The 24,412-nt window shown below is 35.2% G+C and overlaps 1 protein-coding gene across 8 annotated transcripts in view; it reads right to left on the reverse strand.

Annotated features, from left to right (window-relative positions):
- Positions 1–24,412, reverse strand: part of RPS6KA3 (ribosomal protein S6 kinase A3) — a 112,513-nt gene that overhangs the window by 33,942 nt on the left and 54,159 nt on the right. For all 8 annotated transcript variants that reach the window (XM_041740878.1, XM_041740880.1, XM_041740879.1 and 5 more), the window contains 8 exons: positions 19,784–19,900; positions 15,231–15,312; positions 9,256–9,336; positions 8,384–8,463; positions 7,697–7,803; positions 4,112–4,149; positions 3,769–3,911; positions 3,522–3,592 (listed from right to left, as the gene is read on the reverse strand). In XM_041740878.1, coding sequence (XP_041596812.1) covers positions 3,522–3,592; positions 3,769–3,911; positions 4,112–4,149; positions 7,697–7,803; positions 8,384–8,463; positions 9,256–9,336; positions 15,231–15,312; positions 19,784–19,900 — 719 coding nt within the window. The remainder of the gene's footprint in view (positions 1–3,521; positions 3,593–3,768; positions 3,912–4,111; positions 4,150–7,696; positions 7,804–8,383; positions 8,464–9,255; positions 9,337–15,230; positions 15,313–19,783; positions 19,901–24,412) is intronic.

Raw genomic sequence — 24,412 nt, forward strand, 5'->3', positions numbered from 1 at the left:
TGTCTCATCTAAATGGCTCCTGCTTCTGCCCTTTCCCTCAAATTTCAAGAATAATCTGGTTTATTATGCCTATTGCTCCTATTACTATCTGGAATTATTATCTTCATGTGTTCAAATATTAATTTTTGTCTCCTCTAATAGAATGCAAGCTCTGTGAGACCACAGAAGATCCTGTCAGTCTTGTTCACACTGCATCCTAAGTATATGTAGCAAGACCTCAACCTTCTGTGGAGTGAATCGTGTCCACAAATGGTGCAGAGAGTCACCTAACAATTTGCCACTGGTTTAAGCAACCAGATCACTGGTGACCATAATAAAAGGAGTTTCAGTTGAGTGGTGGTAATGAACAATCAACAGGTTGTGGAATAAAAGGAGCCAAGAAATGGTAACAGAAAGCACAGACTACTCCTTAAAGAGGCTTTGTGCTCAAAGGATGCAGGAAGATGGTACACAAACTTGAAAACAAGGCCAGGTCAAAGAAAGAGTTAGTTTGTTAACACTAGAGTATGTTTATTCACTGAAAGGAAGGGGCCCGAATAGATGAAGTAAAGAAGGTTCAGGGAACATTCATTTATCGAGCAAATATTTTTTACCGTTTTTATTGGGGAGAATAACATAAAGTGCAAACAAACTTGGCACAGCCCCAACACCAAAGTATACAGTTCACTGATTTACCACAAAGTGAACAGTCCTGTGGCCAAGAAATATAACATTGCCAGAACCCCTCATTCAACGTAACCACTTTTCTTACTTTGCCTTGGCTGTTGCCATTTAAATATGGACCTTAAAAATTATGTTTTAGTTTGTCTGCTTTAAAACTTTGTAAATAGAATCATATAGTTATTTATTCTTTTGTGTCTGAACTGTTTTTGCTCAACATTCTTAATGCGATTTACCCAAGTTGCTGCACATAACTGTGGTTTGTTTATTTTCTTTGCTGTATGGCACACTGTACCCCTGAACCAAAGGCCTCAGATGTTTTTGTATAGCTTGAGAGCTAAGAATGATTTTTCCATTTTTTAAAAAAGATTTTGTTTATGTATTTAAGAGAGAGCAAGAGCACGAGTGGGGGACGGGGAGAGGGAGAAGCAGGTTACTGCTGAGCAGGGAGGCTGACATGGGCTCAATCCTAGGACTCTGGGATCATGACCTGAGCCAAAAGCAGACGCTTAACAGACTGAGCCACCCAGCTGTCTCAGTTGTTACATTTTTTTAAAGGATTGTATATATTTATTTGAGAGAGAGAGTATGTGTGAGTGGCAGGGAAGAATAAAGGGATTGGGACAAGGCGACTCTGCACTGAGGGCAGAGTGCAACAAGGGGCTCTGTCCTGTGACCCTGAGATCATGACCTGAGCTGAAATCAAGAGTCAGAGGTTTCACTGACTGAGCCACTGAGGCACCCAGGTTTTTACATTTTTAAAATGTTGGAAACAATAAACAATAAGAATACGTGACAGACACTGTATGTGGCTTGCAAAGCTTAAAATATTTACATAGTATCTCTGCTGTATCTCATTCTAAGACTAACTATAGCATAATTTATGAATCCACTCTACTGCCAGTGATCCATTTTCCACTTTTTGGTTATTACAAATAATGCTGCTATGAACATCTCTGTTCTAGTTTCTTGATGTGCAAGTAAATTGATCCATGTAAATTGAGTGCATGCCTAGGCATGGGATTATTGGATGAGGGTATATATATTATTTGGCTTTGGAACATGGTCAAAAAACTGCTTTCCAAAGTGGTTAAAAGTTGCTACTGCTCCACATCCTGTTAGCACTTTATATTGCCAGTTTTTTTACTGTTAGCTATTCTGGTGGGTACGTAGTTGTAACTCACTGTGGTTATAATTTGCATTTTCTGATTAATGGGGGTGAGCAACTATTTAATGGCCATTGAATATCCTCTTTTGTGAAGTCCTTACGTCTCCTATCCACATTCCTATTGGGCTTTTTCTTACTGATTGGAGTTCTTGATATATTCTAGATATAAGCCCTTTGTTGGATGTGTCTCAAATGTTGCCTTCTATTCTCTCAAATGGAATCTTTTGATGAGAAGTTATCAGTTTTAATGTAATAATACTTTATTAGTCTTTTACAGCTAGTGCTTTCTGTATCCGAAGACTATTTTTCCAACCCAAAGATCATCACCTTTATGCTCTTCTAGAATCTTTTTTGCCTTTTTACATATATAAGAAAATACATATGTGTGCTCACTTTGGCAGCACATATACTAAAATATATGTATATTTTTAATATACTTGGAAATGATTTTGTGTGTGGTGTGAGGTAGGGATTGTTTTATCTTTTTCCTATATGAATACCAATTTTTCTAGCATGATTTATTTAAAAAGGCTGTTTCTTCCCTAGTGTTCTGCAATTTCCAATGGTCATAAATAAAATGTCTATATATGTATAGGTCTGTTACCTGGCTATTTTATTGCACAAATCTATTTTCTATACTTCTTTCAATGACATATTGTCCTAATATGAAAAAATGAATCATATTTCATTAATCATTTTCTAATATTGATTACATGTTGAAATGAAAATATCTTGGATATACTGGGTTAAATAAAATATATTACAATTAATATTAATTTTTTTACTTTTTCAATGTTGCTACTAAAAAATTTAAAATTATGTATGTGGCTCACATTACATTTCTTTTTTTCTTTTCACATTACATTTCTATTGGAAAATGCTGATCTATACAAACCCACATCTTTACAACACTATGGCTGTCACAATGTGAATATGGTACAACCTTCCAGTTATTTTGGTCTTTTAAATTTTTCTTTAAATAAAGTTTCCTAAGTCTTCTGCATAGAGTTCTTACATAACTTTTGCTAGGTTTATCCCTAGTTATTTGAGATTTTCTAATATTATTGTAAATACTTTTTAAAAAATTCCATTTTCTGTTGCTAGTACACAGATGTGAAATAGATTTTATTTACTGATTTTTTATCTAACAATTTAGCTCAACTTTTATTAATTCCAAGAATGTATATGAAGGTTTGGATTTTCTATGGACACAATCATGTTACATACATAATGACAACTTTATTTCTTCTTTTTAAACCTTAAACCTTACTTCTTTTATTGGTCTTACTGTACTTGCTAGTATCTCCAGGACAATGTGAATGGAGGTAGAATAATGGATGTCCTTGTCATATTCCAAATCTCAAAGGTAAAGCTTTCAATATGTTAGCATTAACATGAGGATTATATGAGTATTCCTTTGGAGGATATAACCCAGAGCCCTGGACCCCCAGTGTTTCTGCTTGGGGCAGGAGCCTTGTCTCTGGCGGTACTTGGTGGGGGGCATGAATAAAGGCCAAAGGCTCCAACATGTGTGTGGCAAAAAAAGAAAAGTAACATGAGTATTCTAAATCTATGAGTCTTGTTCATATTTGAAACACATCAATATTAATGTCATAATATTGATGAATAAAATCTATTTTACTTTGAAGTATTTTTAAATCTCATTAAAACATATCTATTAGGGAGTACTTACTTAAGAATCATAGTCATTGTTTCTTTTCGATCTTTTCCTTGGAAAGGTAGTGTACCAGTGAGCATTTCAAACTACAAAAAGGGCAATATCATCAGAGGTATTAGTCAATAAGCATTAAATCTCAAGGCTACAAAGTAAAAAAGCATCATCTTAATTAAAATCAAATCTTGTAAAATTGCTGAATAAAAAAACAAGTGATTTATAGTTTTACCATATTACTGAACTCAAAAAACACCTCAATCCTTACCATTAACACACCAAAAGACCACCAGTCTGCACTCTGAGTATGACCTCGACGATTAACTACTTCTGGAGCCATGTATTCCACAGTTCCACAGAAAGAATATGCCTTCTTTTCATGGTCAATAGACTCTTTACTTAGGCCAAAATCTGCCAAAACAAATGTAAAATTCATAAATATCCCACAATAATTTCCAAACTTAAAGTTTAAATTTCGAGTTCCAATATTTACATTTATTATTAAAAATTCTAATCCAAGTTTTTAAGACAATGTGCTAGTCAATATTTGCACCATAATCAGCCTTAAAAGAAATTATATAGAATATTTTAATAAAATGAGGATTTTTTACCTGTTAATTTGATGTGACCTTCTTCATCAAGAAGTATGCTGAAAGAAAACAAAGTCAGAAAATCTTTTCAAACAAGTAGATATTTATAGACCCTAGACCTGAAACTGCTGTGTGAAGTGTCAGATCACCACATTTATTCTAAAATATTTTTTAAATAATAAATAAAATAAAATATTTTTTGTATTGTGAATAAGGCAAATATAAAAAAGGAGAAAATTGGGATCCCTGGGTGGCGCAGCGGTTTGGCGCCTGCCTTTGGCCCAGGGCGCGATCCTGGAGACCCGGGATCGAATCCCACGTCAGGCTCCCGGTGCATGGAGCCTGCTTTTCCCTCTGCCTTTATCTCTGCCTCTCTCTATCTCTCTGTGACTATCATAAATAAATAAAAAAAAAATTTAAAAAAATATATTAAAAAAAAAAAAAAAAGGAGAAAATTTTTGGACACACAAAGGCAAAAAGCCTTATAAAGGTGTATAAGGGCACTTGAAAACTATTAGGAAAAGAGCCAAAACCTATACTCTAATTTCTAGTTGCTCTAATACCTTTCTGCAGAAGTGGCCTAACTGAAATCCTTAGTGCTTGCACAATAGACAGAGGGTCCACATATTTAAGTCAACTGAATTAAAGCTGTCATTTTCTAGGCATCTGATTCAGTCACTCTTTCCTAGCTTTTCTATCCAATCCTCTTTTTTTTAGAGTAGGGGAGGGGGAGAGGAAGAGAGAATCTTAACCAGGTTCAATGCTGAGATTATGACCTGAGCTGAAATCAAAAGTCGGACACCTAACTGATTGAGCCACCCAGGTGCACCCTATCCAGTCCTCTTTTTTTTTTTAAGATTTTATTTATTCATGAGAGACAGAGAGAGAGAGAAGCAGAGACACAGCAGGGAGCCTGATGCGGGACTCGATCCCAGGACTCCAGGATCATGCCCTGGGCCAAAGGCAGGCGCTAAACCACTCAGCCACCCAGGGATCTCCTGAGCCACCCAGGGATCCCCTGGTCCTCTTCTTAACACCATTTCCTTATACTCCTTGTTTTTCACTGACCCATCCCTTCACTGTATACATTCTCCAGTGTTTTCTTTCTTAGTAAACTGTGAGCTTCTAGAAGGTTTGACCTTATCCATCTTATAGTTCAGTGCTTGGTAGAGTACAGACAAATAAGAAATGTATGTTGAATGCATGGGGCCAGTCTACAAAAGGTCAATAAGGCATTCCAAATAGTTTGGACTTCTCAAGAGCACTGAAGATCATAAAATATTTATATGCATCAAAGGTAGAGATAATCAGATCTGGATTTTAATAAACCAATTTAGAGGAGAAAATAAAGGGTATTTAGTGGGCTCTTAGATATGGATCATGATAGAGAAGAACAAATGGAGAAGATACTCAGGTTTCTGGCTTTAGGAGATACTTGAGTGGAGAATAATGTCATTAACTAACAAGCTATAGGAAGGGGTAAATACTAGGCTGTAGGCCAAAAATTCTATTTCTGGATAGGTATTTTAAGTATACTGACTTGAAAGGCCAAGTAATAAACTGTTTCACTTATATTCAAAGCTATTCCATAACACAGGCATTTCCTTATTTTTAATTCTAACTAAAAAAAATGTGAAAGCCAAATTTTGATATAATAAAATTTTACTATGTCAAAAATACCACTAACCTTTCTAAATAATCAATTCAAATATGATTACAATAAAGTTTACCACTGAGGATAATTCAGTAGAGACTTCTTTCTCAAAGTCTTTTTCATAAGAGACTTAAGAAAAAAATACAAATCTTAATTATGCTTGATTACAAAGCAGACCAACCATTTAGGGAATATAAAGGGAATTATTAAGGTATGGTGGAAATCATCCTCCCTTCTGCCTAATAAATACATAAAAGTTCTAAAAACAAAATTCAAATTATTTTTAGTAGTTTGAGAAAAAAAGAGAACATAGCTAAAGGAACATTACTTATGCCTTCTGCAGCAAATACATTTTTTTAAGATAAGCATGCCCATCCTTTACCTTTGAGAGAAAAAGCCAACTATATTTCTTTCAATAGGCAACGTTCCCTTTCAAGTTCTAAAAATAATTTTTAGGCATATTTATTATAACAGAGTTCTGGTTTAAAACAATGTGGAAAACCCCTTACAGTGCATAAAACAACTGGTTTAAAATTGAAATTTCTCCTAATTTCTATATTATGGTATATACTTAGATTATTTAACAACTAAATGTTATTTCAATTAATAGTGTCACCTAGACATCTAGGTGAAAGATCTCACGTCTTACCTACATTTGATCTTATTCGACTCTTTAGAAGGGCCGGTCCTTTATACATAATTTTATGACCAATGCTAATCCAATTGTCTACAATAAATACATTCAATTAAATGATATAAAACAATAAAATGTAACTCCATCTCAGGACTCTGAGATCATGACCTGAGCTGAAATCAAGAGTTGGACACTTAACCAACTAAGCCACCCAGTCTCCTCAAATATTAGCTTTTTGACAGTTGCTACTATAAAAACAATGGAAAATTTGCTCAACTCACACTTAAAATTTGAAATAATGTGGAGAAGAAAATTTTCAGGGGCACCTGGGTGGTCTTGATCTCTTGATCTCAGCTCAGGTCATGATCTCACTCACGGTTGTGAGACTGAGCCCCACATCAGGCACTGCACTGGGAGTGGAGCCTGCTTAAGATTCTCTCTCTCTCTCTCTCTCTCTCTCTCTCTCTGTGCCCCTTATCCCCCCATCCTCTAAGAAAAAAAAGAAATTTCAATAAAGTGTATGAGGAGGAAAGCATTAGCTCTATGCATGCTATCCTTCATACCAAAAAAGTTTCAGATGGAGTTAAAAGTAAAAAAAGAAACCATAAAATGAGAAGAAAAATATCTGATTATAAGATGGGAAAAGGTTTTCCAAGAATAAAAGTCATAGAAGAAATTACAAAAGACTGGCAGATCTGAGAAAAAAATAATTGTATAGGTAAAAATAGAATAAAATTAAAAGACAAACTAGAAAAATCTATTTGCAATATATGTCAAATGGTTAAATTCTTGATTTGTAAAGGTTTCTTACAAAACAATGGGAAAAATGATATTCAAGATAAATGAATGAAGGCCATGAACAGAAAAATCACACAAAAATACAAATTGCCAATAAACATATGAATGAGGATTTCAACCTCATTAAAAATAAAAATGCAAATGAAAGCAAGATAACAATAACGGATATTATGATTGGCAGATTTTTTAAAGATCTTATTTCTTTTTTCATGAGACAGAGAGAGAGAGGTAGAAACACAGGCAGAGGGAAAAGTAGGCTCCTCTCAGGGAGCCTGATGTGGGACTCGATCCCCAGACCGAGATCATGCCCTGAACCAAAGGCAGATGCTCAACCACTGAGCCACCCAGGAATCTTTGACTGGCAGATTTTTAAAAGTAAGAGAATACAGTGTTAGTAGAAATGGGAAGCACAGGAACTCTAACATAATTCTTGTGGTAGTTGTACAAAGTAATTTTATTTTTTATTACCTCCTAAATAATTATATTACATTATATTCAACTTAGTAGCATGATTCCTTACTTTTCTGGTTTTAAGTCTCTATAGATTATTCCCAGGCTATGTAGATGGTCTAAAGCAAGTGCAAGTTCAGCCAAGTAGAATTTGACATCTTCTTCTGTGAACATCACCTAAAGTAAAATAATAATAATTTTCGTCTTACTTTCTTTCTGTGTCTATAGTTTTTATTTAAAATTCCATTCTAGAGTTTTAATATTCAAAAAGTTATGAGTATGTTAATCACATGTAGTTTTATCCACAATTTACTTATGAAAAGAATTTGCAAAAATGATCAAATTAATCATTTTCTAAATGCTAAATGTGCACTGTGGGGGAAATAATTTCACATTTTGTCATGTAACAACTATATTCAGATTGTGCCATTGCTGCCCACCACAGTAACATTTTAGAAAGTGATCTTTAAAATGCATACTGAATTTCCACTACTAATTCAAGTATATCTTGATACATTATTGCTTTTGAAAAACTGTAATTAAAAGAAGCAGGACAAAAGACAGTTTATCAATTTGAAGTCCTACTTTCAGAATAACTTCAAAAGATAGGAAAATAACTCTTTTTGGCTCTAATACCTTAATGTAAGAATCTTGTGCCACTAGAGATAATACGATAAAACTTAATATTGAAATACAACAAAGCTTTAGGTTAAAACAGGATGCATATAGATAAAAAAAATAGAGATTAATTATATACCTCTTTGGATAAGCGTGTAAACAAATCTCCTCCCCTGAGAAAATCCAAAATAAGATACAACTTCCCTTCAGTTTGGAAAGCTGAATGAAGAAAGGAAAATTTGTTGAATCCACCAGTTTGTTTTTTGGCTTACATTAGGTCAACTCATTCACAAATGAATATTATTTTTAAGCAAATTAATTATTATATCATAAATCTAAACTGATTTTTACTGGGAAGATAACCACTGATTTCTCTTAGTTTCCATGCAGAAATGTTAAATGCAGTGTTTCTTATTATGGAACCACTAGAATTATTTGTTGCACTTTCTTGAGGCAATAGTCTCTCAGGAATACAGTAGTTTTAAAACATGTGATCAATAAGAAAAATTCCCTACATGGTTACTTAACTATTAAACAAAATACAAAAACCATGTCATTTAAGCGCAGGGAAAATGTGGGTTGGTTAGCTTTAATTACACATATTAAAAGTCACCAAAACTTTATCCACTGAGAAAAAGCACATACATCTTTGGGGGAAAGAAAGGTGATAAAAGCTTCAGGATGTTGACATTAAGGATCTTTCTTGCTTTTAAGACAAGTTGGGCTAACACATATGGACTATAAAATCCTGGTATACTGTTACTAATTATTATAATAAAAAACTGATTATTATTACTTATTCCTATGGCTACCACTCAGAAATATAAGTGTAAATGCAATAAAGTCCTTTAAAATTTGTTTAAGGAGTAATGGCTTAATTTCCATGACTTTATCTGGTAAACACATATAAACATACACAAGCAAATACTTATATACATTAAATTATCTGATTGCACTCAGGGAGGGGGGTATCAAGTGGAGGGATGAGGTTGCAGGTGGTTCATAACTTACCATAATGCAACTTGACAATAAAAGGATGATTAACTTCTACCAAGATATCACGCTCCATTTTTGTCCGAACACGGTCTCGAACTACAAAATATTGTACACATGGCTATACTACAATAATTTTCAGAGAAAATCTTTAAAAAAAATCTCTTTGGTGCCTATTTTGAATAAAATCTTGCTAAAACCATAAATTCGTATTTTTATATATACTAGTAAAACTATCAGTATGTATAAATAAAACTATTACTCTTGAATTTTCAAAATTAATATTTTTTGCTAAACTATACAACCAGAAAAAATTCTTCATATTTATAAAATCTGTGCTTTAAGTTAAAAAAATTACAGAGAACATATCAGATGTTGAATCAGATGTTGGCTTTAACATTAAATTTACAAGTATTTTAATCAACGTTATTAAAAGTTGCCAAAAAAGAGTAACTTTTTAAAAACGAGGCATCCCAATGAAATATTAAAACACACAAGAGAATGGAATAGGTTTCACTACCCCTACAAACTCTATCAACTCAATTCAACAAGCATTCATTAAGCATCTGTAAAATGTGGCAGATATGGTGAAGGATAGGTATACCCAAAAAGGTCTATTTTGGGGGAAGGAAGAGAGGGAGAAGAAATAATGGGTACAGTTGAAAGAACAAAGGCTTTTTTGGAGTTAAAAAAATTGGATTCAGACTGTGTAATCCTGAGCAAGTTACCTACTTAAACTCTCTGAGCCTCCGTTACCCCTCATCTATAAAACAGAGATTACACCACTGTACCTTTGTGGACTGTGTGACCATTTGAGATAAGGTCTATACATCCCAGAGCCTGGTATATAGGAGATAATGGTAGGTATAGCACGATGAGTATGATCAAAGGGATAAAATGACTTATTACCAGTAATAAGTAGTACAGAAATTCAGAGAAAGGAGAGATGAGTTTGGGAAAGCAAGAGGGAAGAGGTGGAGTTAGGAACTTTTAGAGTGGGATTTAGATGGGTTGGATGGATCAGGCCTAAAAAAGGAAAGGCCAGGTATGGAGTGCCAGTGCAAGCAAGGACACAGAGGCATGCATGAGGAAGAGAAAAAAAACCAAATCAGTATGGAAATTGAGGGTGCAGTGAAATTAAGAGGACTCAGATTTCTGACAATCTGGAATGGCAGATACATTTATATTTGGTCCTGTAGGGTAAAGCTTTCTTTTACCAACAAAAGATTTCCTGAGCAAATTCTATGTACAAGGCACTGGGAGAAATACACATACAAACAAAATATTCTTCAAGAAGCTCATAATCTGGTGGAAATGACAGACAACTAAATAAATAAATAAATAAATAGAATACATTCTGATAAGTATTCTGTGTTGGTAGCTCAATGGATTTAAGAGGTGAAAATGATCATTCATTAAAATTTATTTTTTTTCTGTTGCATAATAAGGATAAATAATAAATGACTTGTAATCTTTAGGCTAGAGTAACTGAATGGTTATGTCAAGATTAAGCAGAGAGAATGCGGAAGAGAGTCTTCTGTGGGGGAAGGGAAGGGACAGAGAGAAAGACAAGTTGGTGGTGTTTTCAATATAAAGTGACCAGATATTTAAAACACAGAAATAAGACCCCTGGAAAAAAGAAATAAAGGAATCTAAAACTAAATCCTATGTTTCACATTTTACCAGTTTTCCACTTCCAATTGGGAGATTTTGGTGCCACTGACTGAAAATGGGCAAACCAGGAATAGAAATCAAATTGTTCTTGATATCTATAAAGCTCCGTCTTTTAAATGACTTGTCTAGCTAGTGTATCAAATTCAGTATCAACCTCTGATTTCATTATCTTGTCCTATCACAACAACTCTGGTGTCTTCTATCCAATTCTGTTCCAGTCTAGCCCACATCTGTGCTTTTTCTACTGCTACCCATATGATCTTGGATTTAGTTCCTATTACCTTAGAGCTAGGTTCCAAATTTCTATCTCTTCTAATAATTATACAAAGATAACAAAGCTTATCATTTAAAACTCACCTCTCTGCTCAGTAAGCAGCAAAAATACCCACCAGCGTATTTACTGTATATCCCTCACCTATTTATTCTACCACAATGAAGAGAACAATTATTTGGGAGTCAAGAGCTACAGGTTTTTAGTGGCCGTGCTAGTAACTAGATGAATTACCTTGCTCAAATTCTTAAACCACTTGGGGACTTCCCGCTTCCTTCTCTATGAAATGAGAGGCTAGAATACGATGATTTTCTTTCTGATTATCTTGTGAGGTGGTTTCCTTACATGTAACACTGATGAAAACTTGTTTAGTTGAAAACGAGCGAGATTTACTTAAGAATGCCTTCATTTTGTCTGAAACAGGACTGTGTAATAATTCTAATCTGGTTTCTTTTACCAATGTAAAGACCTATTGACAAATATAAATCACTCTAGAATCAGGAATTTTGATAAGGATATACTGGTTTAGGAGAAGGCATGTTTTATATTGGCTAAACTCTGAACCCTAAAATAGAATTTGTTAATGACTCATGCTGGCAAAGCAACTACATTCCTCTGAAATAATTTTTCTCATACAGTAGTTATTAGATTTTAAATCCTCCTTGACTTGAACATAAGAGTGAACAAGAAGAAATGCTGTTTATGTTTCTAGGATTATATATTAAGAAACTGTTTTAAGCAATGGTTTATAAAACTTTTAGGTCCACAGACTACTGTATTAGGACAAAAGTCCCCACAAACTCAACACTACTGACTTCTATTTGACCCTATTCATTGTATTAATAGGAACTCTGAAATGGAAAGAGACTTCTGGTTAAACATAAATGTTTTACTTTCTACTTTCTTCTAAAACCTGACTGAAATTAGGATAATGGAAAAAATTATGCATAAACTCACAAGGACAAAGAACAGGAGGGGAAGCAAGAGCAGAAGATGATGAGTAAGTGGTAACTTACACAGTAGTTAAGAGAAAGCTTTAAAAGCTTAGCCTAGGGGAATGAAGTCAATAAAAAATAAGCAAATTCTTGCCACAAGGCCCTTTCCAACTGGCTATTTGGTATCTCATTTTTAAAAAAGATTTTATTTATTCATGAGAGACACAGAGAGAGAGAGAGGCAGAGACATAGGCAGAAGGAGAAGTAGACTCCATGCAGGAAGCCCGATGTAGGACTCGATCCTGGGACTCCGGGTTCCCGCCCTGAGTCAATGGCAGATGCTCAACCGCTGAGCCACCCAGGTGTCCTGATACCTCATTTTTTTAATAAAAAAGATTTATTTATTTGAAAGAGAGAGGGAGAGAGAGAGAGAGGAGAGGGGCAGAGGGTGAAGGGGAGAATCTCAAGTGGACTCCCTGCTGAGCGTGGAGCCCAGTGCAGTGCTTGATCTCAGGACTGTGGGATCATGACCTGAGCCAAAACCAAGGGTTGGGCACTCAAACAACTGAGCCACCCAGGTGCTGTTACCTCATTCTTAAATGAGAAAAAGATAGTAAAGGATCTCCAGGCATTTGAGGAAAGGCTCTAAATATGAATAACAGCTATCAAAATAAACAGAAAAAAGGATATAAAAGGAAACAGAGACAATATAAAGAACAAAAGAAAATTTTAAAAACCTGGTAATTTATATCCACCAAGAGAGTGAAGCACCCATGAAATAAGAAGCTTTAAAAGGGGTAGGGGGAAGAAACCATTATCATCAACAAAAACTACCAAGAAAAAAAATGGAGACAGAGTTCATAGATTAAAAGACTTAAAGAGATATCAACCAACTACAAAATAGAGATCTATATAGATCTTGATTTGAACAAATTACAAAAAGAAAGATGAATTATAACAGGAACAACTGGAAATTTGAACACTGCTTAGATGTTTGTATATTGATTTTTTAGGTATAATGACAGAGTTGTATTATTTCTTTTAGGAATCTTTATCTTTTAGAGATACACACTAAAATATTTATGGAAGAAAGTTTACAATGTCTAGGATTTGCTTCATAGTATCAAGAGAAAGGAAAGGAAAAGAAACAGATGCAAAAAAACTTTTGACTTGAGAAAGCTGAAGCAGCAAGGAGGGTATATGGGAATTCTCTATATTCTTTTGTTTCCTTCTGTAAATGTTTGACACTTTCCATAACATAAAGTTTTTAGAAAGGGAATAGAGAACAAGAAAAATCTAGGAAATTAAAAATGATAGTAGAAACAAAAATGTCAATAGAAAGTTTGAAAGATAATTGATATTTCCTAGAAAACAGAAAAAAAGACAAAACTGGAAAACAGTAAGGAAAAAAATGAAAAGATTCAAGAAGGTCAACATATTCAAAGAACAGGAGTTATAAAATGGGGAAAAAATGACAAAATACTTTGCCAAAACCAAAGACATGAGTTTCTAGATTCAAAGAGACCACCCAATATCTGGTATGATGAATTTTAAAAATTCATAATAAAGAAATATCACTGTACAAATTCCAGAACACCAAGGATAAAGAATAGAGTGATTCTAAAGTCTTCTAAAGAGGAAAAGCAGCTTACATACAAAGGACTGGACGTCAGAATTGGAATAAACTTCATAATTACAACACAGGAAACTGGGAGACAATGGAAACAATGCCTTCAAATATCTGAGGGAAAATTATTCCTCACCTAGAATTTTACACTCAGCCAAATTATAAATTAACTGAGGGGGTAGAATAAAGGCATTTTAAGACATTCAAGATCGCAAAAAATTAATCATCCATTCACCCTTTTATTTACTTATTGATGAGAGACAGAGAGGGAGAGAAAGAGAAAGAGAGGCAGAGACACAGGCAGAGGGAGAAGCAGGCTCCATGCCAGGAGCCCGACGTGGGATTCAATCCCAGGACTCCAGGATCGCACCCTGGGCCAAAGGCAGGAGCCAGAGCCAAGCCGCTGAGCCACCCAGGGATCACCCGAATACTGATATTCTTAACAGGTAGCCTCTCTAAAAGGAATTGAGCATTTATTTCCTTTCCTGATATCTTTTAGGTTTTCCAGTTTTATAGTTTCCTTTACCTATGTTATGCACAACACAGATCCCGTAAAATATATGAAACCTACTCTTGTTCTTGTTGTGAACTCTTTTAAGTTCCGCCAATGTAATTTTATAACATGGAATTTAAGCATAAAGTTATACAAGTAGCGATATAAAGTAGGGCACCGAGGATATAATTTAAGTCCCTGAGCCTAGCAAGAATCAAGTAAGTAGTGTGCCAGTTGTAGAGACTAGATAGGAAAGAAAATACATTCAGGAAGGGAGTAAGAGAAAGGAAAAATAGGACGGTGTTTATAGAGAATGCTGGAATTTCTTGGAATGATGATATCCAGGGTAGGTGACTAACTGGGAAGAATAACATCAGAAATAATAAATGATCATCACAAATATCCCTTCCTGAAAATTTTAAAAGTTTAAGATTATATATAAATTGCAGAGGAAAAAAATGATGTCAGAAATCAATACAACTACTAGAGGTTATGTTCCTAAATAAAAGATTTAAATATTTTAAAAACTATGTATAATTTCTTCTAAATAACTATGTACCTAAAAGTCAAACTCTATATAAAATTGTTCAAAATCAGAGGATTAGAATAAAAACTTGGAGACCAGAAGTCAAAATGATAAAGTCCTTAAAATAAAAGCTATTCTGCATCCAGTAAATCAGTACATTTTTACATTAAAATAATCACATTAATTTGAAGATGAATCAGACCCAGTTTGAATTTTCTAAACCTCTATTTGCAAAAGCCCAAGATGAATTTATAATACTTCTTTTATAACATGGCAACTACCATTCTCACTAGTCATATGATTCCTAGCCCAGTAGGAAAAATTCACTAAAATAAAGTCTAAATTTAAAGACAGTAGCAGAAACAGATTCAGAATGTAAGTAATTGGCCTAGGAGTCACTGGAGATCTGTTGAGACCTTTCAGTTTGCTTAGACTACTCAAACAGTATAAACTGTCACAGCACTTACCTTTCAGTGTGGCCTTCTTCAATACTTTCATGGCATAAAGCTGTCTAGCATCAGAGCCTGAGATTTTTTTGACTAAGAAAACCTGTATTTAAATGAGAGATAATAAGTTTTACAAAGTATCACAAACTATGCCATTCTTAAAAATAAGATCCTTTCTATAACAGTTTATTATTAGAGATTCTGATACACTGTAGATATTTCTTTTTCTTATGTATCAACTATAAATACAATGAGTTGTAAACACTGGTAATAACTTGGGGTGTCAACATAAGTGAATACCTTGTTTTCTTTCTTTATGTTGTCTGCCAATTCCCAAAGAGCATATAAGACACAAAAATTTTTAAACTATGTAATTAAAGTCTAACATGTTTGAAGTATAACACAGGTGGTCATTGCTCTGCTTTTAACAAAATAAAAATTCTTCTGATTTGATAGAAATTGTCACACAGTTCTCCTTGACCACAATTTTCTATTGATACAATTATTTATTGATAATTGGTCTTTTCAAGGTATGAAAACTGCACATAAATTTTTCATTGCTGGGCAGAACAAATTAAAACACACTGAAGAGGCCATTCACAAATATTTAATGTGACTTAAGACAGAACCCTACCTTTTGATCTTTTAAAAATCGAATTATCATATATAACTAAATATGAAGAACACAGTTCCTAGGTATGTTACTGAGCTTCTTGATTTTCCAAATTATTTTTAGCTTCTTTCAAAATATAGTGTGAAATTTATGCAAAATGAATAAGCCTGCTTTAAATAATTCAGTCATGCTATAACATGACTAATATAAAACTATCTATAAATCTCTTCTATTCATTTTGATCATTAGGCTTGTGATCTAAGTTTTTACTTAAATTCCAGTTCATTAATTTACAATGTAAAATTAGTTTCAGGTGTACAATATAGTGATGCATGATCTTCATTCAATCTTTAAGCATACTGGCTAAATAGACCTGAATTTCAACTTTTTTCTTCACCTATTCTTTCCTAGCATTTGTTATTGAGTTGCTACAGATGGGAAGAGAAGCAATTATAATCAAGAATTAACTTTCAGGTCAGCTCTCAATTACCTGCACTAGCATGCCAGTCCATTAACACAAAATCAAAAAATGCTACATTCAACTGATTCTAGGGCAAGTCGAGTTTCTCACTTTGAGAAACTGTGCTAAAGGTGATTGACAGTGACCTCAAAAGTCTAGTGAAGAGCACCACAACTTGCACAGAAACTTTGATGCATTGTGTGTTCTTCTCCCCAAATCGCTCCCCCACCCCCCACCCCTCTCATGATGCCTCATCACCCTTTAGTTCTTTTTAGCCAGTTAGCAGGGAGCCAAACTAGGGAGAAAAAGCATTCTTAATCAGGCTCCTAAGATGGAATGATGTTCAAATGTTAAAAGTAATCAGAGATTATTAATATTTTTGAACAGAAATAAATTCTAATTAGGTGGAAATAATTAGGATTCACCTGGTATTTATTCTTAAAATTCCCTTATCAAGCTTCTTTGTGCCATTCTACAAGAAAAATTCTCCCTGTGGATTCCAAACTTCTTTCACCCTTCTTTGAAAGTACTTTAACACTTTTCAGCACTTCTAGTTTGTAAAGGACCTTCACAAGCATTTGTAATATATCATCATGATAATTTTGGGAGGCAGGCGGACTAAGGAATGCCTATTTATAGCTGCACAAGCTATGGCTAAGAGAGGTTAAATAATTTGACTAGTGTCACAGTGGAGGTATTGGAACAAGAACCAGGCCAGCCACCCAGTTCTGTGCTCCTGCTCAGGCACTCTTAATCTATTCCCTCTGGCGGGTCACCAGTCAAGTGTAGCCGGAGCAGCAGTGGTCCCAGATGCCATCGGATCTTCCCCAACCACAGCATTCATGACCTTTCGAACTCCCCCATGAAGCTATTCTAAGCTCTGACAGGTCATCCCTGTTTCCTTGGCTTACGCTGTCTTTTTAGGATGAGTAAGAAAGGAGACGCCCTATTTTTAATGTTTGCTATTTATAGTAAGGTATTTAAGTTACTTTTAAAGAAATAAAGGGAGATGCATGCTAACCTCTGGCAACTTAAATATTGTGTTCTCTGAAAATCTAATGTATAGAAAGAAACCAATCTATTTGGGTTTATCCATAATGCATCTGCATAATACAATTTCATAGCAGATACTATGTGCTTGGCCTTTTATCATTTAATTTTCACTACTAACCTATGAGGTCAGAACTATTATTTACTCATTACTTCTGTTTTTTAAATAATATTTATTTATTCATGAGAGACACAGAGAGAGAGAGGCAGAGACACAGGCAGAGGGAGAAGCAGGTTCCATGCAGAGCCCGGTTACTCATTACTTCTTTCCAGAATTATATGTTAGATATTGTGCTACCAGCTCAATGCTGAGACACGGCACAAAGAATGTCCCTTGCACTCACTGAAAGAACACATAGTCTAGTTGAGGAGATAGCCAATAAACAAACAACTACACAAATGAAAAACTGCAATTGTGGTGAGTGCTGTGAAGATGACATGTATAATGTTCTGACACGGTAAAATACAGGGATATGACCTTGTCAGAATGGCAGAGAAGACTTCTTTGAGATGATAACCATGAAAGGTATTAATAAGATGAAGAAGGGGTGGTGTGGAGTGTTTCACGCAAAGGAAGGCACATGTGCAAAGGCTTTCTAGTAGGATGGAGCCAGGGGCTTAAGAAAAAAAAAAAAAGGGCCAATGTAGCCAGAACACAGGTAGTGAAAAATACAAAAGTGATGTTGTTGAGGTCGCTAGGCACCAGAACAAGGGGCTCCTCAACCATCTTAAGAGTATGTATGCCTTTATCCTAAAGGCTAAAGGAAGCTACTGAAGTATAAGATTACCTCTTGTTGGCTGTCATGTAAATAGTGGCTTGAGGAAAGAATAAATTTGGAAGTTCCAGTTAGGAGCCTCCTTCAACAGGCCAAGGAGAAATGGGAGTGGTATAGAATGGAGGAATGGCAGGGGAGAAGGAGAGGACAGGCATGATTTGAGAAATCTTTAACTCAGTAGGATTTGCTGATAGATCACATTGGTGGTGAGAGGCAAGGGGAAAGGGTGGGCCATGGAATGATATGTTAAAAATGCCTCCCAAGTTTCTGGCTTGCTTAACTGGATGCCATTCACAGTTGCAAAGAAAAGTGAAACAGGATAGGATTGGGGGGAGGGGAAAATCATGACTTTGGTTGTAGACATGTTGAGTTTAAACTGCCTTTGAGTCATGTGAAGAGAAAAAAATATGCAGCTGTACATAGAGTTCAGAGCTTAGAGGCACAATCTAGATTGGAGATAGAAATCTGTTAGGACAGCTGTATGTGGGTTATAATTAAGACAGTGGGCATAGAGAAAATAATTAGTAGGGAGTATAGAGTGAGGAGAAGGCAGCCTAGAATGGAACCTTGAGGAATTTCAATATTTAATGACGGCTGAAAGGAAAATAGGGCTTGAAGAGGTTAAGTAACTTGTTTAAGCACACATAACACGTAAGTAGAAGAAAAAAAAATCCATGTCTGGCTGATCCAGAGCTTAAACTTGCAACCATTACATTCTACTGCCTACTTAACCTTATATTTGAAACAAAAGCATCATTTTGAGTTTAAAAGAGGTTAACAGATGTAATAAATTACCTATATTAGCCAAGAATTGCTAAACAGTCCCCCTAAAATACACAAGGGAGCTAAAGTGGTGTTGTTTTGAGGGCTTGCAAAGCATAATATCTTCAGATGTTTCATCATGGGGAGGTGGTAAGGAAGCATTGCAATGTGAAAGTTGAATGCAGTCGGAGAATCTTCCTCCTACTGAGGAATGGATTAGTTATATCAAATCGTAGTAATCATAATACTATACTTCTCAAAAAGGAGGACAGAAAGTGTCCTGAGGTATGCAGCAGGGGGACAAGGAATATTTGAAGAAAATGATGCTGCTGCTGCATCTTCTGGACCAATTGTAGTTGGTGGCTCTGGGAAACATTTTTGATATTAAAAACAAACATGAATATCATTGAATAGAATGCAACCTTTGCATTCATTTTGAAAACTACTTGTAAGTCTCCAGACTTTCATACTCATAGTGGTAATCCCCCACCCTAATTCCATGGGCGTAACCATTCACTTTCTGCTGGTATTAGGGATACTCTGGAAGAAAGATTGGGATATATTGCTATAATGTATCTGGCGAGATCACCTTCCAAATTTACATGAGGACTCAAAAAGATTATCAGGGGAATATTTTTTATTTTAATCATTTGCAAAATGCAATGGAGAGGTCACATGGTCTTTAAGATAAAATAAATATGAAGTGATTACTGCCAATTTATGAAAATTTCCAGTGTCCTTTGAATGACTTTATTCACTTTCCCAAACTTACTGATAGTGACAAATTTAAGAGAGAAACATTGCTTAAACAGAGATTGGTAATATTTCATAAAATATTTCCATTCTCCATCTGTATGAACAAATTCCAAAAAAAAAAAAACACTTTTTAAAAACACACACACTCAGGACTTACCTTTCCAAATGATCCCTGCCCTAATACTTTTAAAAGTTCAAATTGGGAAGGATCTGCCTTTTCATGTCCTTCCTTTACATGATGTGTGATCGCAATTTCTTTGATACTGCCTTCTTCCTATTGACATAAAAAAAATAAAAAGGGGGAGGAGAGAGTTAGAGATAGTTTCTCCAGCTATAAATCAAGAAATATAAATTTAGCTATCATATTAGAAATCCTCAAATTATTATTATTTTTAAAGTAAGCTCTATGCCCAACATGGGGCTTGAACATGTGATCCCAAGATCAAGAGTTGCATGCTCTACCAACTGAGCCAGCCATGTGACCTGCAAATACACTTTCAAGTTAAAAGTCAGAGAGAATGATACCAGCCCACTGCATAAACCAATTTAACCTCTACTTAACATTAGCACTGAGGTATTTCCAAGTCTCCATTCTTCCTATTGGAGACAATTAGAATAGTTTCATGGGATAAGGGCAGAGGGTGTAAAGAAGTCTGAAAACACAAAAGAATAATTTGCTGTGTTCTTTTTTTTTTTAAGATTTATTTATTTATTTATTCACGACAGACACAGAGAGAGAGAGGCAGAGAGACAGGTAGAGGGAGAAGCAGGCTCCATGCAGGGAGCCTGATGTGGGACTCGATCCCGGGTCTCCAGGATCAGGCCCTGGGCTGAGGGCAGTGCTAAACCACTGCGTCACTGGGGCTACCCTAATTTGCTGTGTTCTGACATGTGCTGGTATTAGGTAGAACCATGTCCCCCTCCACATACACAAATCATGTTTATTGGAGAGTAGGGTTGAAAAATATTCCAAGGCAAACATGGTGATTTCTTTTTTTTTTTTTTAAAGATTTTATTTATTTATTCACGAGAGACACAGAGAGTGAGAGAGGCAAAGACACAGGCAGAGGGAGAAGCAGGCTCCATGCAGGGGGCCTGACATAGGTCTCCAGGATCACACCCTGACTGAAGGCGGCGCTAAACCGCTGAGCCACCCTGGCTGCCCAAATATGGAGATTTCTATCCTCAGGAAGGCCATTTGAATCAGTATGCTGAAATTTATTTTGTTGGAAATATATAAATTACTTTCTGTTTCGAGGACTACTTGAGATCTGAGAGGGGGAGAAGGCAATAACTCTAAAACACAAAATCAAAAAAGATTTAACATATGGATAGAGGATTAGACACAGGAAAGAAGTTACTACTCAGCATAGTTAAATAGTGGAAGGTCTTAGGGTTAAGAGAAGAATTTTTAGACAGCGGATACTTCAGTATATCTGAGGGAAGGCATCAGAAATGAAGAAAGGTTGAAAATATATGTAGGTATATACAGAATTTCAATTACTTATTCACTCTGGGATTAGCAGATAAAGTACACCTTATTTAATTAAGGCAAGTACTATAGGTTAAAGCCAAAAACAATGAAGCAAAACCCAACAATACCAGAAATATAAGCCTATCAAAGACTATTTGTCTCTTTTTTTTTGCCTATCATGTTATTTTTTCCTACTGCCCAAGTATTAGTAGAATCGAATGTGTTGTACACAAATAATTATTTCTATTATTTTTGTGTTCCATATGCATGTTTGAGCTCAACTAACATTTTCTGAGATAGGATGTTGGCTATATATAGAGTTACACAGTTTTTAAAAAGATATACTAGGTATCCTAATGTGGCAGGTTTTGAAAATGAGCGGTGAAAGGAAGAAAAGCTCCTGTAACAGGACAAAAAAGGAATCCAGCTTCACCATTTTACTTTGTAAGACCTACGTGTGTAGACTGTGTGACCACTTAGGCAACTTAATCATTTTGGATGCTCTCAAAACTGTGGCAACAATAAAACAATCTTCTAACATGGTTTCATCCTTTATTTTGTAATTTCACATGCACTATCTCCTTTATTTCTCAAACCATCCTGTGCAGTAGGTGTTAGGGTAGAACCAAGCATTACCTGACTCTGAGACTCTACTCCCTTCCTGTGCAACCCTTCTCTGCAAATAAGACTGGTGTATAGGGGCTCGAGAGTGATAGCTCTTTGTAGCTATATTAGGAAAGGTAGGAAGCAAATTACCAAATTCTTTTAAGAAAACTTTCAAAGAACACTGTATATGTGGAACTGATTAAGGAAGACTTAGATTAAAATCCAGCAAATATTTATTAAGCACCTACCATGTACCAAGCCTGGATTAGGTGCTTTTTTTACCTTTTATCTTACACTTATGCTTTATAACAAATCTTTGGCTACATATCAATGTTAGTGAGGGCTGATAACAGGGTGGAGTATACTTCAGAGCAAGCAAAAACATCTCAGAATTCTCTACAGACTCCCCCATTCATCACTAGAAATTTGACAGATATTTTAAAGGCCAAATGGTTTGAATACAATCTGAAGTTTAAAGAGATTAAGTAAAGATCACAAGCCAATAACTGGCAGACTTATGGCTCAATTCCAGGTTCTGACTTCTAAAACAAGGCTCTTAGCATTATACCACACTGAGACTGTTAGAGCCTCTGTGGTTCTCCATCCAAGATCAATGACAGGAACATACACATTTATTCCCTACTGGTATGTAACTCTTGGGTCAGTTAGCTAAAGTGATTAGAGAAATGTCTCTGAACTTTTGGTAGCATATCCTCATCAGTAAAAAAAAAAAAAATACCCAATATTTGTATACTTATTGGGTTATAGATATATACTTTTTCTATTACTAAATTATGTACATTACACTGGAAATGAAACTATAAAGAAATTCTCCTCTTTCTTTTCTTTTTTTTTTTTTCCTCTTTCTTTTCTGTAACCCAAAGTGCTGTCACATCACACTTTAAAGACTAGTGGATTACAGACTTAAACTCAAAAGGCCAAGGTCACAGGTTGGATTTTAACATGTACCAGTCAGCCTACTATGGAAAAAACTATCTGTTCAAGAGCCTAACTGGAATCTAACAGCCATTTATGCCTTTAAATCATGAGGCTGTGAAGAACTATACTCTATAACATTCTATGTCTTACCAGTTTTCTTGGGTAAGTGGGATGTAATTTTAGACTGCAATACTGTTTCATCTTTTATTTCATAAAAATACATACTATAATTGTATGTCACAAAGGTGCAACACAGGTAGGGAAGGATCACTGAATTATAAATGTTTTGTATTTTGCAGTAGGCATAGAGGATCAAGTCTTATTCTCATAATGAGAGCTGCAATCAGGTTATGGACCTCAAAAATAAACAGCAGTAACTATTCAAGCCTTCCTTTCCTCTCATGTCAACAAGTTACCAAAAAACACAGAATCTCCCTTTGATCCTTTCATTCAACAAACATATACTAAAACATCTACTATGCATCAAACATGGTAATGGGAATACCTTTTTCTTTCTTTCTTTTCCTATTTCCAATAGCATGGCCCAGGTATAATCCTTAATTACCTTTCCTGTGGAAAACTAAAACAAACTTGGTTACTCGTAATGACCCCTTTGTGCCAATGCCAGTCCACTTCATCCTCCTGCCAAATTCACTTTCTGAAATGAGAGCTCCAGTCATATGACCAGAGTGCTCAAAAGCTCTCCTGAGTTTTCATAAATTAAATGCACTGCTTCACCTTGGCACTTGAGGCCCTCTACAATATGGCTACAACTTACTTTTATGGTATTTTCTCCCAACACTGCCTTACACGTAATCTTTTGTCAACCTGGGTTCTTTCCTATTCCTCAAACATTTTGTTTTTAAAATCAAAGTAATACATGCACATGGATGACAAATCAAATAGTGAAAGAATACCTTATGATTAAACGCAAGTCTCTTCTCACTCCCATTCCTCAGGTTTTTTAAAAAAAAGTTCTTTCTGCACTTACTTTGATAATTTCTTGGTTTATTAAAGACAATGCCTGCTAATTTAAAGTAAGATGAAGGAATCGCTCATACCACTTTCATCATCTTCCCGATTGTTTGATAATTATATTACTTTTACATAAACTTCTATTACTGTTGTATGGAATCCTAACTTCTTTGTTTTGTTTTGGTTTATTTCAAGATTTATTTATTTGAGAGAGAAAGAGAGAGAGAGAGAGAGAGAGAGAGAGAGAAAGAATATGAGGAGGGTTGAGGCAGAGGGAGAGGGAGAGAGAGAATCTCAAGCAGATTCCACCATGAGCACTGAAACTGATGTGGGGCTTAATCTCATGACCCTGAGATCACGACCTGAGCTGAAACCAAGAATTGGACACTTAACTGACTGAGCCACCCAGGAGTGGAGCCCCACGTGGGCCTTGAACTCACAACTCTGAGATCAAAACCTGAGCTGAAATCAAGAGCTGGACGCTTAAATGATTGAGCCACCCAGGTGCCCCTTAACTCCTCACTTTACAAAGGAGGTTAATAATGCCTACACGTTTTTTTCTCTCAAACTTCCCTATGTTTTTATTAATATTAAAAAATTAACATTCTCTTCTGTAACTACAAGCAAATCCTTCAGGCTGTCACCACAGCCATTTATTTATTTACTTGTTTGTTTATTTGTTTAGCAGGCCTATATACCAGCATTCACATTTTTAAGACAATATATTGTTTAGATCCTGGCTAGAAAGTACATTAAATTTCCTTTTATATGGGCCCATAAAAGTGACTTCCA

This window comes from Vulpes lagopus, chromosome X (assembly GCF_018345385.1).
Source record: "Vulpes lagopus strain Blue_001 chromosome X, ASM1834538v1, whole genome shotgun sequence".
Lineage (NCBI taxonomy): Eukaryota > Metazoa > Chordata > Mammalia > Carnivora > Canidae > Vulpes > Vulpes lagopus.